This window comes from Schistocerca cancellata, chromosome 9 (genome assembly GCF_023864275.1).
Source record: "Schistocerca cancellata isolate TAMUIC-IGC-003103 chromosome 9, iqSchCanc2.1, whole genome shotgun sequence".
NCBI lineage: Eukaryota > Metazoa > Arthropoda > Insecta > Orthoptera > Acrididae > Schistocerca > Schistocerca cancellata.
In genome coordinates, this window is record NC_064634.1 from 216,749,901 (window position 1) to 216,767,887 (window position 17,987).

Below are 17,987 nucleotides of genomic sequence, written 5' to 3' on the forward strand. Positions count from 1 at the left end.
CCTCTGTTATGATGCCATTATATTAAGCTGTCAAAGTATCTTACCTCGCCATTTTTAACTTTGCTTCTCAGTACAGCGACGAGTGGTTGAAATAGCAATTAATCGGTTAATAAATGAACCTATGGAAAACACTGACAAGAATAAGGGGCAGCGTTATAGAGTATGTGTTAAGACATCATGGAATAACTTTCATGGTACTAGAGATAGATGTAGAGAGTTCAAATTGCTCTGAGCACTATGGGACTTAACAAATGTTCAAAAGTGTGTGAAATCTTAAGTGACTTAACTGCTAAGGTCATTAGTCCCTAAGCTTACACAATACCTAACCTAATTATCCTAAGGACAAACACACACACACAAGCCCGAGGGAGGACTCGAACCTCCGCAGGTACCAGGAGCACAGTTCATGACTGCAACGCCTAAGACCACTCAGCTAATCCTGGGACTTAACATCTGAGTTCATCAGTGCCCTAGAACTTAGAACTACTTAAACATAACTTACCTAAGGACAACACACACATCCGTGCCCGAGGCACGATTCGAACCTGCGACCGTAGCGGTCGCGCGGTTCCAGACTGAAGCGCCTATAACCGCTCGGCCACACTGGTCGGCAGCTGTAGAGGGTAAAAACCACAGAGATAGACATAGACTGCAATACATCCACCGAATTATCGAGGCCTTTATTGCAAGTATTACTCTGAGATGATGAGATGAAGAGGTAGGCACAGGACAGGCATTCGTGGCGGGCCTCATAAAACCAATCAGAAGAGTCATGACCGCAAAAAATGTACTTGTTCCGATTTTCATCCCTTTTGGATAATTGCTTCGCTATGTATTTCTTTCTTGCCTTAGAATGTACGTTAGTATCCCACAAAATTAATTCTAGGATTATCTCGAGATACATACCTACATTTACATGTGTATCTACTACATATCTTTGTGCCAAGAATGTGAATGTCAGTCGGAGTATGAGATGCATCATATTCGTCTGTCATTGTCGTGTCTATACAGTCCATCATACTGCATATGTATTTCCACTTGAACCATTACTATTGAACTTTGACATCACGTATTGAACGTTTTTTCGCTTCTTTTAGCACATGAATGCCACATCCTAGCGATTGTCCCACATTAAAACATTTAGATCCACTTGCTACCATGTTAGAAGAGTTAGCCAAAACCAGTACCATTGAGGAGACTGCCTGAGCTTAGTTGGCTGCGGTAGTTCTGGAGAAGACTCCCGCTGATGCAGCAAGTCTGATAGGTCAGGAAGACATCTCGTGGACACTGACTGCTGCTGAGGTACTATATAGTACACTGCGGAATATCTGTGCATCCCCCTGTGAAACAATAACTACTCAGCCCTAGGTATAATTTGATACACATGTACCTAAAAATAATTATTACAATAATTAGAGATGGACAGACTACATACTTACTGACAGTCTTCTTCTTCCCAGCTGACTACTGCTGCTGGCAACGTTTCATGCTACTCAGATCAGTAAAAAGCGCGGACAGAAAACGATGATGCTCACGTAGTCGAATTACACTCCTGGAAATGGAAAAAAGAACACATTGACACCGGTGTGTCAGACCCACCATACTTGCTCTGGACACTGCGAGAGGGCTGTACAAGCAATGATCACACGCACGGCACAGCGGACACACCAGGAACTGCGGTGTTGGCCGTCGAATGGCGCTAGCTGCGCAGCATTTGTGCACCGCCGCCGTCAGTGTCAGCCAGTTTGCCGTGGCATACGGAGCTCCATCGCAGTCTTTAACACTGGTAGCATGCCGCGACAGCGTGGACGTGAACCGTATGTGCAGTTGACGGACTTTGAGCGAGGGCGTATAGTGGGCATGCGGGAGGCCGGGTGGACGTACCGCCGAATTGCTCAACACGTGGGGCGTGAGGTCTCCACAGTACATCGATGTTGTCGCCAGTGGTCGGCGGAAAGTGTACGTGCCCGTCGACCTGGGACCGGACCGCAGCGACGCACGGATGCACGCCAAGACCGTAGGATACTACGCAGTGCCGTAGGGGACCGCACCGTCACTTCCCAGCAAATTGGGGACACTGTTGCTCCTGGGGTATCGGCGAGGACCATTCGCAACCGTCTCCATGAAGCTGGGCTACGATCCCGCACACCGTTAGGCCGTCTTCCGCTCACGCCCCAACATCGTGCAGCCCGCCTCCAGTGGTGTCGCGACAAGCGTGAATGGAGGGACGAATGGAGACGTGTCGTCTTCAGCGATGAGAGTCGCTTCTGCCTTGGTGCCAATGATGGTCGTATGCGTGTTTGGCGCCGTGCAGGTGAGCGCCACAATCAGGACTGCATACGACCGAGGCACACAGGGCCAACACCCGGCATCATGGTGTGGGGAGCGATCTCCTACACTGGCCGTACACCACTGGTGATCGTCGAGGGGACACTGAATAGTGCACGGTACATCCAAACCGTCATCGAACCCATCGTTCTACCATTCCTAGACCGGCAAGGGAACTTGCTGTTCCAACAGGACAATGCACGTCCGCATGTATCCCGTGCCGCCCAACGTGCTCTAGAAGGTGTAAGTCAACTACCCTGGCCAGCAAGATCTCCGGATCTGTCCCCCATTGAGCATGTTTGGGACTGGATGAAGCGTCGTCTCACGCGGTCTGCACGTCCAGCACGAACGCTGGTCCAACTGAGGCGCCAGGTGGAAATGGCATGGCAAGCCGTTCCACAGGACTACATCCAGCATCTCTACGATCGTCTCCATGGGAGAATAGCAGCCTGCATTGCTGCGAAAAGTGGATATACACTGTACTAGCGGCGACATTGTGCATGCTCTGTTGCCTGTGTCTATGTGCCTGTGGTTCTGTCAGTGTGATCATGTGATGTATCTGACCCCAGGAATGTGTCAATAAAGTTTCCCCTTCCTGGGACAATGAATTCACGGTGTTCTTATTTCAATTTCCAGGAGTGTATAAAAATTAAAATTTCCTGAAGGGTGGGAAGCTGACATCGCTCGCTATTGGCCAGATCAGCAGTCACTGTGCAGCGATTGGCTGACATCATGACAACCATTATCCATTGTGGAAGAGGTAGGGAGAAGGGGGTGGAAATTCCGAGAAATGGGGGAGTAGTGAGGAATTCGAGGAATACTACTACTGACATCGCTGATTCCAGGAATGCTGATGCTGGCATCAGTCGTTTACTGCCCAGAAATCTCCTTGTCCTATCCATGCTGGTTGGATGGCATTTATGGCGTTTTAAATCTATGCTGGTTGAATGGAAGTACTGGTGTTTTAAGTCTACGGCAAATGTGCAATAATTTGTTTCATATTTCCAGCACCTGACGCGTTCTGTGTGCATGCCACGCCTACGTACAATGTATCACAGACTTGACATTAAGTGATATTATATTCGTGATCTCTGGTAGTTGTCTCTCGTGATTGTTGGTTGACTTAAATTTAGTGCAGAGTTTTCACAGTCTTATATGCTATATGGAGACATCGGCAATGGCTAATTCTCCTTAATATCCAATTTTTTAAATGACTGATAAAAATGTGGGCTAAGGTTCCTGATACTGGTCTTCTCGTGGGTAGTCCCTCACTTTCCAGGTAATATTCACCCCCAACATGGAAGTAGTTTTGTGCCATAATCAGTTTCAGAACCCTAGTTTTTTTGTTATTGCTTCTGTAGTTAAGACAATTGTGAGGTGTGAGTTTTTTCTATGACTTCTATTGTTTCTGTGATAGCAGTGGAAGAGAAAGTGTTTTCTATGTCAAATAAAATCAGATATAGATGTTTGGTCGTATTGGATGTTGGAACTTTTCTGTAATTTGTAGCTGGTCTCATTGCTGTCTTGTGTTTATGTAATTTTGTTTTGCAACAGAATGTCGGTGAGTGTGGATTCTTCTGTATCATGTGGTATTTCTGTTTATTAGAGGGCGCATGTTGAATGCTGTAAGTGTTTTTTCATTTGATTCTATTTATTCTGATTCTGTTTACATAAATTAGCACTACTGTCACTGAATAAGCGTCTCTGGAGAGCATTTCATTGTGTTATTGCACAGGTGTTAGTTGTAACGCTTGGAACTTCAATATTTACATGACACGACAATTAGATATACCGGAGTCGTTGTTTCTTGCGCACTGCCATAACAGTTGCCGGATTTTTACTAAAGTGATCCAATCTTTGCTTATGTGTTTCTAAACACCAGTGTTCCATAATTCGTGCTAAGTTTTCCCCAAATAGCGACTGTCCATGGATTAACTTCATTACAACACCACACTTCGAAATTGACTGAGGTAAGTGTACTTTCACTGTACACTTCCTCATGTTTTCCAAATTTTGTTATCCATTTAGATTCCTTAAGATCACTCATATGAGTTTCATGCAGCGAGGACTTTAGTAAACATGAGCACTTGTTTAGGATCATCAAGTTCATACAAGTGTTTATTTTGCACTTACATTTATGTATTTTTTGCATGCTTTGATATGTGTTTTGTCTACAAATGATTTATATAGCATTTGTGGCTTTTATAATAGTCACTTACGCACAAAGCTTTTCGTAACTTTTATCTGCATGGCCTTGTCAATGTACGTATTTGACAAGTACTTCAAGATATGTGTTCTTTATGATAAATTAAGCACACATGCTAATATTGATGACATCATTGTCCCACCTATGCACAATGAATCCTAGCTAATCCGTAAGGTAAAACGCAATGTAAATAAAAAGACACAACATACATGAAAAGGTATGCACCCAAGGGTGCATGAAAAATTATAGTTGAACATACCCTAAAAAGCCTGAAAAGAAGATAGTAGCTAGACACATAAAGAAAATTGTTAATTATTTAGTAAATACATATGATGAAAATCATCAATCTTAAATTATACCGAATCTACGAAAATAAGCATATGTATTGTAACAAATGGAACTTAAAACTAAAAGAACTGGCAGCGATGTGAATGTCGTCGTTTACTACTGTACTTTAAACGTAAGTTCAAGTACTATAGTACTGCCAATTAATATTTAGAGCTGTCAGTCAACTTTATACGCAATGTTTAATGCTGTCAGCCAACTTTAAACTATATATTCTGATGATGGTCTTGTTCATTGGAAGAGCGAAACCGGTGAATAAGAAATACAAAATGCAACTCGTGGGCGTTTTCAAAAACTTTGTTTTAACCGTCACTCCCCTTGCAATGCCTCCTCTTACCAGATGCCTAGTTATTCATTTGTTGAGCCACAAGTAGGCAGACGGCACCCAGTAGTGACACAAATTGTACGTACGCTTGCAGTAAGTTTCTAAAATTACTGTGCTTGTTGTTGCCTAAGCACAAATACATGCTGTCGCCTTTCTCGAGCTCGTCTGTCGTGATATTTCAGCTCTTCGATTTAACATTTGAAAGCAGAAAACCTCAATTTTCCACGCATCTGGGGAGTGGCAGGATCATCTGGTCCCAGCACTAGGACTATAATAAAGCGAAGAGCCGGCTAATAACGCAGCATATTTAGCGTGAGCAATTTGAAGCAAGTTTTGGGAACAGCGTCTTGGAGGTAACTAGCACGGCCACTGCCTCAACAGCGGTGAGTGGTGGTGGGGGGGGGGGGGGGGGCGGACGACCTAAGAAGACCTTATATAATAGCGGCGCGTGCACCGTAGGGTACTAGTCCTCCAGGTACGTCCAGCAGAAATGGCCGTCAGAAGGGTGAGGCCCCAAAGTATATTCTGGTTCTTTTGTAGTAAACATCGTTATCTAAACTGTTCAAAAATGGTTCAAATGGCTCTGAGCACTATGCGACTTAACATCTGAGGTCATTAGTCCACTAGAACTTAGAACTAATTAAACCTACCTAACCTAACACACATCCATGCCCGAGGCAGGATTCGAACCTGCGACCGTAGCGGTAGCGCGGTTCCAGACTGAATCGCCGAGAACCGCTCGGCCACTCCGACCGGCCTCTAAACTGTATCCGCTGCTGTTACTGCCATAAGTATCTTAGCAGAGGCCTGTCCTTTATTATATCTGTAGACTGGGAACACCAGTTACTTGTAAATATTCACGTAACAAATTTTTAAAAGTTTCATATATCATAGTAAGACAAATTGCTTTTATTAAATTCTTTTCTATTTTATGCTATTCGTTTATTTTTTGAGACCTATCAAAGACATTATAATGTATAAGCATGTTGTACTAAAAATATCATGAATTTGACAACTGATTGCGTAACGTTCCCAATACCGATTGACTGGGATACTGCAGAATTTTGTTTGAATTACTATCTCAGTTTCATTATGTAATTACCAGATTGTTCACGTATAGTTAGTGAAAAGAATAAAATAGACGTTGCTACGTAATTCGTAAGTGTAGACATGGGACAACAGGGGACATCTTTGTGTGTGATGAGATTCATTAATGAATATCCACCAGGTTCCGTTCTACCTATCCACCATATATGCAAAACACCTATTTAATATACAAGATGCAGCTTCAGCAATTTTTACTGATGGTGTTGTAACCAATATCTATAAACGACCAGCAACAGAAGACATTGTAAGTATTAACTGTAAACAAATTGGTATCATGAAAATTCTCGTGTCAAGATTATGAGGAGGGTTCGTCTTTGTTGTTAAGTCACTCTAATATGTGTCTTCCAGAGTCGTATAAAGAAACTACTTCATCTATTCATGTCGTTATTTTGTATAAATGTGAGCTGTATAGAGAAATTAAGCCTCCAATATTTTTATAATCAGTATTGTCCTATAGTATTGTATTCTGGGGTATCTTACTTTCGTTGCAAGAAACTCGCAATACGTTTAATATTCTGTTTCCACCGGTGATAATGTTGCACAGAAATGCTAGCACATCTGTATTCTCTTTAGACGGCCATTTTAAATAAAGCAATAGAATTTAAAGCCTACACATTCTTGAACAATTCCACTACCAAATTATTTGCTGGCTTACTTAGTAGCTGCCAACTCCTTTCACCTCATAGAAGATTTTTAACAGATAGTGTACCTTCATTGTTATTTATTGGCTATTCCTTTTAGGCGACACTGACGTAATGATATCAATGTAAGCAACACTCTATTAGTATTGTCAAGTCAGTTGATGTTAACCGAGAGCAGAACGAACTCTTCCGTACGTTTTCTGCACAACTACCTTCTGCAGTCGCTGTCAGAGCAGAGGATAAAGCTTTGGTCATAAAAGTTATTCACAGTTTCTTTTGAGACAATGCAGATATCCTGAATTAACACTGGGTTAATGAAGACATAAATTTCCACGTATCTTTGACGTCGTATGATAGATTCCTATATTTCCCCGTCTTCTGAACGCAGGTTATTTGCTAATTATGGATCGGTACATAGCGATGCCTATGAAATATAATTGTATCACCTTCCTCGCTACCACAGTACGTTGGTAATGTGCAACTGTGCTCTAAGCTAATTTCGACGGAAGTTCGATGGCCAACCGGGTTATTATTGGACTGATAATGTCCAGGATTTAAACTTCTTCAGATTCTAGGAATTTTTCTGCCACTTAGCGCTATTCCCAAGTCTGGAAATGATTTGTTACTATGACAAATATCAAGATACCGTGGTTTGCAGTTTACGATAAACTGTAGCTTCGCCAAAAACTGGTGACGTAGGACGGTTCAAATACCAGATGAAGGCAATAGTTTACAACCTCCAGTAATGCTCTTCAATGCACAAACAAATGTTCGCATTATGGTTACATTTACCTTACTGCTCACTGAACTGCGTATGTAGCTCTCATCTCTAATTAGTTTGATATGAATCGCTTTTAATGACTGAGAAATAGAGGCTCATAATTAAAGAATTCACTTACTATCTGACGGAAAGTATCCAGACACAATTAGTGGACAGCAGTATGGGATGTGAAGGCTATAACTCCCCTGTGGACACTTTCAACCAAGTTCTGAATGTATGTAGAGGAGTGGAAGGGCATTGTTCATCAACAGCAAAATCCAGAGGAGGTACTGATGTTGGAGGCTGGCGTCTGGAGCCAACACGACGTTGTAACGTATCCCAGAATTCTTCAAGATCGGGACTCTGGGCAGGCCAGTCCATTCAAGGAATGTTGTTGTCCACGTATCACTGCCTCACAGATGCTGCTTTACGATGGTGTGGATTGTCGTGGCGATACAATAGATATCATCTCCGAACATTTCCTATAATGAACGTAGCACACAGTGCTGCGTGTTCATATCCTTCTGTATGTATTTTTTCCTTAAGTACAATAAGGAAACCACACCCTAACCGCGAAAAATACTCCTATATTCTGTCACCACCTTCTCTATACTTCCCTGCTGGCATTGCACATGAAGGTGGATAACGTTCGCCAGGTATTGGACAAATCCAAATCCTTCCATCGTATTTCTACAGGGTACAACGTGATTTACCAATCAAAATCATTCGTTTTCAGTCATCCACTGACTAGTGGTGTCGCTCTTCACACAAAATCAAGTGTGGTTTAGCACTGACTACACAAGTGTGTGGCTTGTAATTAGCTGATTGTACCACATCCTTTTTAACTACTTAAGCACAAGCACTGCGGTCGTTGGACTACAGGCAGCACTTTGTAACTCACGGATGGTTTCTTCAACCAGTACATGATGTCTTACAAGAACGGCAACCTCGTTTAGGTTTAGTTGTGGTAGTGTCTTCGTGTTTCCACTTCATAATCACATTATACCGAAAAGGTGCATTTGCAGACGTGTGTTGGAAACTTTCTCTACTAAGTCTCTAAGTCTCCTCTAAAAGCCCTGGACACCTGCAACAGGAATTCAGAAACACACTCTGTAAACTGAAACAAATGCAACCTGCTTTTCAGCTCAAGAGTTATGCTAGTCTAATTTAATGTGTTGTGCATAGTGGTATGGTGATAAATTCTGCTTATGGAATGAACTTTCTCATTTAACATATAAAACGTCACAGCTCTGTTAGCCGTTAGTTATGCCCGTGTCAGCCATGATGGTGCTGAATTTTTGACAGGGATGTTTCCATACGTTATTCTTTGCACACTGCTGTGTAGATCATGAAATTCTGTAGTACAGCTTCTTACTACCCAAATGGAGGGAATTAGATAATATGTAGAAGCGAAACAGTTTATTTCTAAGAAGAAACAGCGTCATGGAAAAAAGACTCAGTTCTAGCAAATATTTTTGTCAACCAGATTTCCATCAAACGATTGAGTAATATTAGACCTCTCATTGCCATGATTGTTGCTATAAAGAATAATTTATAGGCCAGTTAAGAAATCTCATTAGAAAGCTATGTTGTGTGACTTTTTCGGTGTCAAATTCTTCAGGGTTTTTAAGGACTAATTGATTACTCCAAATCGGAGAGCTCTTCCTCAGCAGTTGTTAAAATCACGAAAACAAAAAGAGCACAGAATTTATTTTTTTGTGGAGGACACTGAAGAATTTCGCATACAAAGATTAACTGCTGTTCTCTATTCCTGGACGCTACTATGAATTACTTTTTACTGTTACAACGGACAAAACTGCTACAGGCATAAGCTTCACTTAAGGTGGGAATGACAGATACTTTTGCACATCGTGCGAACTGTCTTAGAGGTACTTACTTAACTTTGGCAGTTCTTGATTTGCTACATTAATACTTGTTACTGCGTTTCACACGCATGTGTTTTTCATCTACGTACAATAATCATCAGTGTTTTGCCAAAAGGCAGGTTTTCACATGGTAGTTGTCCAGGCTGTCAAGTCTTCTGCCATCCTCTTCAGGTCTGCATAATTTCCTCTTCCCTTTATGTCGTGTACCATCTTGTATCTCCATCTTCCTCTCAGTCTTCCCCCACAAACCAGTCCTTCCAAAGCATTTGCTAACAAGCACTCCCATCTCAATGAATGTCCCAACCAGTTCTTTTTCCTCCCTCTTACAACCTTCAGCAGACATCTTCTCTCAACAACCTTTTCCAATACTCTTTCATTACTCACTCTTTCCATCCAGCTTATTCTCTCCATTCTCCTCCACATCCACATCTCAAATGCTTCTAACCTTTTTTTCATCTTCTCGTTTCAGCGTCTATGTTTCTGCCCCATATAGTGCAACACTCCAGGCAAAACATTTGCCAAGCCTTTTACTTAATCGTTTATCTAATTTGCCACCTCCTCTTTCTGTTGAATGCCTCCCTCGCTATGGCAATTCGAGTTTTCACCTCCTGGTGACATCTCAAGTCTTCAGTTATTATGCTTCCAAGATATTTAAATTCACTTACTTGGCTGATGGTAGATGGTCCTGTTTTAATATTGGACAGTCTGCGTCTTGTACTGATGACCATACTCTTTGTTTCTGATGTGTTTATTTGCATCCCATATTCCACACAAGCTTCATTCAGATCTTTCATCATGTTATTCACTGTCCGCTCACTTTCTGCCACTAATACCATATCATCAGCAAATCTGATAAATTCTATTCTCTTTCCACCAATACATATTCCTCCTTTTCCATCTAAGCCTTTAGCAATAGTCTCTTCAAGGTATGCGTTAAACAACAGTGGGGAATCCCTTGAAATTTACAGTCGGACATCAGTGTAGAATTAATTCTTACTGAGATAGATCACTAAAGTAATCGAATTAAAAGAAAGAAAAACTATAATGTCTCTTAGCAGCAGTCTGGTCCATCAAAGGGAGAGAAGAAAAGGAAAGCCCAGTTATGGTTCACTATACCATTCGTTTATCACATTACTGTTGTTGTCCCGAAAAACTGGGCCTCAATGTCAGTGTACTTACACAAGTAAGTGTGATTTTGAATGTGTTTGTAGCTTTTATACTCACTTTCTGTGATATATATATATATATATATATATATATATATATATATATATATGTATGTATGTGTGTGTGTGTGTGTGTGTGTGTGTGTGTGTGTGTGTAGAGAGTAAAAGAGAGAGAGAGAGAGAGAGAGAGAGGTTGGAAAGGAAGGGGGAGCAAGTGTTTTAGAGATGTTTTGAGTTTCTCGTGTTGTTAACATTTGTGTTGTACCTATTTTACAGATTTTGCTTGTTACTGCGTTCCTGAATGCTGTTCTAGCAGCACCGCAGTTGAATCCGAGAGACGCTACCATTATTGTACTGGAGAATGACTTCAATGGAGTTGAACCGTGGCACTGGAGGTACGTCACTAATATGTTATACCCAAGGTACTCATTATCACACTTGACGCTAATACACTTAAATAAAGGATTTCCTACGATTACTTGTTAAAATGGACGTAAGCTCAGTAGTCTGCCGCAAAGGTAGAGCAACTATTGATAGTTTCTGACGCATTCGCTTTTAGAGATACAATGTTACTAACATATTCATTGTGGTTAGTCAGAAAGAGCTTCTCAGATTATACGGCCAAATACAAAAACGTCTACCAGCTATGAGTATACTGATTTACACTCTTCTAACAATCGTTTTTAGAAACCAGTTTAAACACAGAGGGCAAAATACATTACTGCTTTTGTGAATTATTGAGTCTAGGTTATGCCTGATGCTGTTCTCCTTTTGACAATTAATTGTTTCACATTTCCTATACGGTACGCCCAAGATTAAGTCGTGTAATCTGGAGGACTGCAAAGTGTTCTTTTGAAGTTGTACTAATATGCTTAAGTTACGTAACGTACGTAATTTATGTAAGGAAATCGATTGTTGGCATTTGATCACTTCTCGAAAAGGGCATGAGGTTTTTCGGATATTATAATAGTTGTCCATTTTCGTGTGAACTTTTATAAGACACTACACAAATATCTAAAAATAGATGTTGGAGTTTCGTTGCAGCTTTGCAACAAGATCTGTCCTCCCACTCCCAGTTGCTCCGTCATGATGACACATCTCTCTAGCTTTCCGTATACCGATAAAATTAAGTGTGTTGCAACTCCCCGTCGGAGGTAAGGTTTCCCAATTATTGGGGACTAAGTTTTTTGGAAAAAGGATGATAGACATGTAGTTTTAGAAGGTGACCACGGGAGATATAAATGTAAGTGGTCAGATACAGATGTGATGCTCTCACGTACAGAATGCTAATCTAAAGCCTTAGCATTACGCAGTTTTCTCCGTTTCCATGCAACCATCAATCCCCAGAATCTCTTACCTTCCTCTTTTGTCAATCAAGTGATATAATCACATACCGAATTTTTTGTTTATATCTACCTTCCTTGTACTAACTTCTACAATTTTTTTTGGAGTCGTCCATTTATATTCACGTGAACTAAGTACTGTAGTAATCACTACCGCAGTATTTTTAGAGAGCTTCAAAACACATCATTATTCCTCAGAAGCGCACTATGCCACATCACTAAACTTTGATTCCTCCTGACAAATCTCTCAATCATCAACCTACCCGTCACCATTATTAAATTGTGATCTGAGTCTGTATCAGCTGCTCATTACGCCCTACAAACCAGTATAACATTTTGGAATGTATGTCATGTTGACATGTAATCAACTTTGTATGCTGCAGTATATACAGTTCTTTCTCAGGTGGACCTCGTCTTCTTGTCTCTTTTGAACTATGTATTTGTTGCTGTTAGCTGAAATTTGTTGCAGAACTCATTGAGGTTTACGGCTCTCTCGTTTTATTATCAAACCCAGTTTCTCACGTAACTTTTCCGTTTCCTTTATCCGTTCTCATCCTATTACCAGCTGAAATGTACTGCAGGATTCTACTTTCCCTTATTCCCGCCCCATTTACTACAGCTGAGTCCACGTTCTCCAGTAACTCAGTCTGCAGTTCCTTCCTTCCCCTACCACAGTGTTCCTATTCCCTATGATTATTAAATTTTCACCTCGTTTTAGAAATCGAGTTATCAATATTGATCGCTGATCCTTGGAGACATGAACTTTTCCTGATTTTTTTTTGTCTTTTACGTAACACTAATCCAAATATTATTGAAATAATTGTCACATTTTATGGTTCTAAAAAGTTAAGATTGTCTTATAGAAGACGGGCTCATCTAGTGCAATGAATAAGGAAAGAAATGTACGCTTTGTTGCACGTAAATAATTTCCAGATTTTTCATAAAACCCTAGTTTATCAAGGCATGAACTTTTATTCACTAAATGCCGCTCTTGGACGTAACCCTCATCTATTTTAATAACATTTCATTTAGCTCACAAGTAGACCTTTTTTAGCAGCGCTTTACTTTGCTCACGAGTAAAACTTTTTACTTTCTTTAAGGTCTTATTATCAGTCTTTTATTATTTTCTGTAACATCAAGAGATGATTTAACCTTTATTTTTACACAGTCACTACCTCACCATTTTTGACAAAAGCATATCAACAGTACTTTCATCCTTTCGTTCTACTTTCGGTTTATTCCGAGTCATCATTCAGGAGTACGGTATACTGTAAGGCTGTCATTACTCAATCGTCAGATTGTTTAGTGACTCCAGTGTTACATCACAGTCGCTCTTGGGAGTAGCACGATCCGGTGGTCTACCGCAGCGACCTTTCCGCACCTCGACCCACATTTGCGCTCCTGTTGAGTAATCACTACCCGCAAAGATCGCAACACGCTAATAGATTCGTCATTAAACCACATCCAATTACGCTTCTGTTCAGTCCGAAGCATAATTGGGTAAAGAGAGAAAAGGCTAAGAAGAAAAGTAACTACCAGTTGCAATTCGCCTTTAGGACTCTTCCAAAAGCCCGACTTTACCTTTAACTGTAGGAAACCGTACACCGATTTTGAATGTCAGTTGAGAATAACAAAAAAGGATACACTGCAACTGTGGTCACCCAATAGAGTTCTCGTTGCCAAAACGTAAGATTATTGCCTAATTTCCCGTCGGCGACGAGGTAATTAGAGGCGGAGCAGAAGCTCCGGTTTGGGAAGTATATGGAAGTGAAATAGCCCTTCCCTTTCAAAAGAACCATCCCGACATCTAACTTAAGGCATATATATTAAAATAGTGGGTAAACCTGAATCTGGATGGCCACATGGAGATTTGAACCGCAGGTCTCACGAACTGCTTCCAGATTCTCACCACTACACCACTTCTTGCACTAGCGTTTTATATTCTGTCTCCTTTATTGATGAACCGTACTTTCCTACAATTCTCCCAATAAACCAGAGTCTACCATTTACATTTCTTAGCACAATCCTCACATGCACGTTTTATTTCATGTCACTTTGCAACGTTACGCCCGAGATATTTAAATAGCGTGGCTGTGTCAAGCAGGACGCTACTAATGCTGTGTACGGACATTACGCACTTGTTTTTCCCACTCATCCTCATTCACTTACATTTTTATACATTTGAAGCTAGCTGCCATTCATTACACTAACTAGAAATGTTGTCTAAGTCATCTTGTATCCATCTACAGTCACTTAACTTCGACACCTTACCATACACCGCAACATCATCAGAAAACAACCGCAAATTCCTTCCACCCTGGCCGCCAAATCATTTGTGTACATAGAGAAGAATATCGGTCCTATCACACTTCCCTGGGCCACTTCTAACGACACCCTTGTCTCTGATGAACACTCGCCATCGAAGACAACATATTGGGTTCTACAACGTAAGAAACACTCGAGCCACTTACATGCCTGTGAGCCTATTCTATATATTCGTACCTCTCTAATAGCCTACAATGGGACACTGTGTCAGACGATTTCTGAAAATCTAGAAATATGGAAGCTCCTTGTTGTCGTTCATCCGTCGCTCGCAGTGTATCATGTGAGAAAGAGCAAGCTGAGTTTCTCAAGAGCGATACTTTCTAAAACCCTGCTTGTCAGTCTCAAGAAAGTTTATTATATTTGAACTGAGAGTATGTTCAAGGATTCTGCAGCAAATCGATGTTAAGCTTATTGGTCTCTAATTTTGGGCGTTCGTCCTTTTGCCCTTCCTATACACAGGAGTCACCTCCGTTTTATTCCAGTCTCTTCGGACTTGCGTAGGGGCGAGACATTCGCGATAAATGCGAGCTAGGTAAGTGCCAGTGCTGTAGAGTACTTTTTGAGAAGCCAAAGTGGGTTTCCGTTCGAACCTGGTGACTCATATTTTTACCCCCATGCAAGCGTTGACAGTTTACAGTTATGAATCATTGATTTTGTAGTCATATGGCAATATGTTGTTTCTTTTCCATTTCGTGAATTGCAGAATTATAGATTTCTGAACATTTATAACACGTTGATTATCTCTGCTTTGAAATATTGTCAAGGCGTGAATGAATATTTATTCAGATACTTTCAGGCAGTACGTCATTGAAAGTAAGCACTTCACCTGCCAATAGTCTCAGGTTACTATTAAAGTCATTAATACGGAACAGGAACAGTTAGCACACCTGAAACCACCTCTACTTCAATCGATAGCTCCACATCCAAAATAACATGCTGCGTCATCCCCATCAGAAAACCTCAATCCCCTCACAACTTTAGGTTTATACCACATGCGGTAGGACTTCCGATAATATTCGTAAGCCTAGAGGCTGCTGAGTCAAATTTTTTCCAAAAATGAAAACGATACTCCATCGGCCTGACGCCCTTGATCAGCGGCTTTCAATGTGTCATGTGAGAAAAGCGAATTGGGTTCCAGATGAGTGATGTTTTAAGAATCCATGATGGTTGGCAAGAGATAGGCCATTCTGTTCAACATACCTCATTACGTTTGTACTCACAATGTATTGTAAAATTCTAGAATAACAAATAAATTTCGTGAACACTGGACGGTAGTTTTGTTGATCACTTCTGCTACCAAACTTCCTGGCAGATTAAAACTGTGTGCCGGGCCGAGACTCGAACTCGGGACCTTTGCCTTTCGCGGGCAAATGCTCTACCAACTGAGCTACCCAAGCACGACTCACGCTCCGTCTTCACAGCTTTACTTCTGCCAGTACCTCGTCTCCTACCTTCCAAACTTTACAGAAGCTTCGGTAAAGTTTGGAAGGTAGGAGACGAGGTACTGGCAGAAGTAAAGCTGTGAGGACAGGGCGTGAGTCGTGCATGGGTAGCTCAGTTGGTAGAGCACTTGCCCGCGAAAGGCAAAGGCCCCGAGTTCTTGTCTCGGCCCGGCACACAGTTTTTATCTGCCAGGAAGTTTCATATCAGCGCACACTCCGCTGCAGAGTGAAAATCTCATTCTGGAGACTTCTGCTACCATTCTTGCAGATGGGTGTGACTTTACGCTTTGTTCCAAATATCTGGCACGGTTTTTTGTTCCACGGGTACCACCGTACATTGTGATGAAAACAGGGGCTGAGCTGGTATAGAATCTGACAGGGATTTTATCGGGGCCTAGGTCTCTTCAGTTTTACATTTTCAGTTATTTTCCAACAGTACTGACACAGATATTAGTATCACTCATCATTGAAACTGTGCGATAATTGGGGCAGTACTCCTAGATTTTATTTTGCAAAATATAATTGGAAAACGGTGTTTCACATTTCTGCTTTTATTTTGTTATAATCAGTTTCACTAAGGCTTCTTTGAGTTTTGTGTCAGATCTTTTGATAATATTCTGCTAACGTAAGGCTTCACGAATTAGCCTCTTGACAGCCAAATATAATTCATTCCGCATCTCACTATCTAGAGGCCTATGCTTTGTTTTACACAGTTACGACCTGGTTGGTTGCTGTAGAACATTCTTTACTCTACACCACGCAGAATCCTTACTGTCAAGGTCTGCTCTTCTAGGCACAAATTTATCAAGTGCTTGGTTAACTATGCTCGTAAACTTGAGCCACAGTTTATCTACGTGCTCCTGTCTAGAGCGAAATGTGCACCTTACCTCAGTAACATGTTTTAGATCTTAATATACATTGCCTTACAAAAAAGATGAAGCACCTTGAAGACTCGGTCGGATGTTAGTGCAACTTTGGTGAGTATGTCAATGAATAGTCTATGTGATACGTACAAGAGCAGCCAGAGTGCATTAGCGTCGCTCGTGTATACTGTTGAGACAAACCTTGTAGAGTACATAATGTCCATGAGTCGTGTCAAATAAGTGATCATGGTAAAGGACACTGAAGTACAGCGTAATATAGCCGACTCTACGGGCGACTACGTTCACAAGTAACTGGCCATGTTGTGAGGTTGGATGGCAGGCACAGGAGTCCCAGTAAGAAACGACTGCCGAAATGCTTTATTTCCAATTGATACATTGATGCTGCGGCGTGGTCGGAAAGAATCGCGCCGCTGCCCCATAGAATTAGACCTGTTTATAGTCAGCCGGCGGCCACCGTCTGTTCAGCAGGCTGCACCCCATGTTGGCGTTCTGCTTTGCTGAAGTCTGTTCCCGATGCCAGACTTGCACTACGTTTCGTGAGCCACTGCCCTGATATCATCAGTGCATAGCGGAATCTTGCAGAGGTAGCATCTCTTGGATGAATGACCACACCCAGCTGGCCAAGATGCGTTGCAAGACGTGCTCCCACCATCTTGTCAGAAGGCAATTGCTGTGCATGGGGTGTGACCCACTGTTTTCTCACAGGAGTCTGGTGGCTGCTGGAGTGGACCAGCAAGCCCACAGCAATGTACCATCAACTCCAGCGATGGGTATAGTACAGAGGCGGGGTCTTAAAACAGTAGTTGCGGCTAGTGGCTCCATGCCACCTCCCCGTTTGGCATATCCCTGTATCCTGGCAGTACTGCTGGGCTGCGAAAGGCTCTGTTGCAAGATAAATGATTACTGATACCCAACTGCAACACATTTCTTATGCCATAGTGCCACTTCTGCCAACATATTCAGCAACACCACGGAAATTCCGATGATGGGGCATTGCCTAGTTTACGCCATGTGTTACCACTGTGATGGTAAGTTATACCGAGGAAGGCTAGTCCATCCTGCAAAAATTTCAAGTGCTTGTCGTCTTAACCCAATTACGCCGCGCTCACCATTCATTGGTGGCTAAGCAATGTTCCACTGCATCTTTTCACAAATTTTACTCTTAGTCTTTTAGCGGCACTACATTGTTCCCCTCAACGTAGAAGACCTAGACTCTCACGTCTCCCTTA

At 41.7% G+C, this 17,987-nt stretch overlaps 1 protein-coding gene and 1 non-coding gene across 2 annotated transcripts in view; one reads left to right on the plus strand and one right to left on the minus strand.

Annotated features, from left to right (window-relative positions):
* The first annotated feature begins 5,694 nt into the window (after positions 1 to 5,694).
* The window catches only part of LOC126101294 (endocuticle structural glycoprotein SgAbd-5-like), a 32,783-nt gene continuing 20,490 nt past the window's right edge, over positions 5,695 to 17,987 (plus strand). Inside the window, exons 1-2 of the mRNA XM_049911974.1 lie at positions 5,695 to 5,709; positions 11,041 to 11,159. Coding sequence (XP_049767931.1) covers positions 5,695 to 5,709; positions 11,041 to 11,159 — 134 coding nt within the window. The remainder of the gene's footprint in view (positions 5,710 to 11,040; positions 11,160 to 17,987) is intronic.
* Trnas-cga (transfer RNA serine (anticodon CGA)) lies at positions 15,756 to 15,830 on the minus strand. The gene has a single exon. It is a non-coding gene; the product is annotated as a tRNA-Ser (tRNA).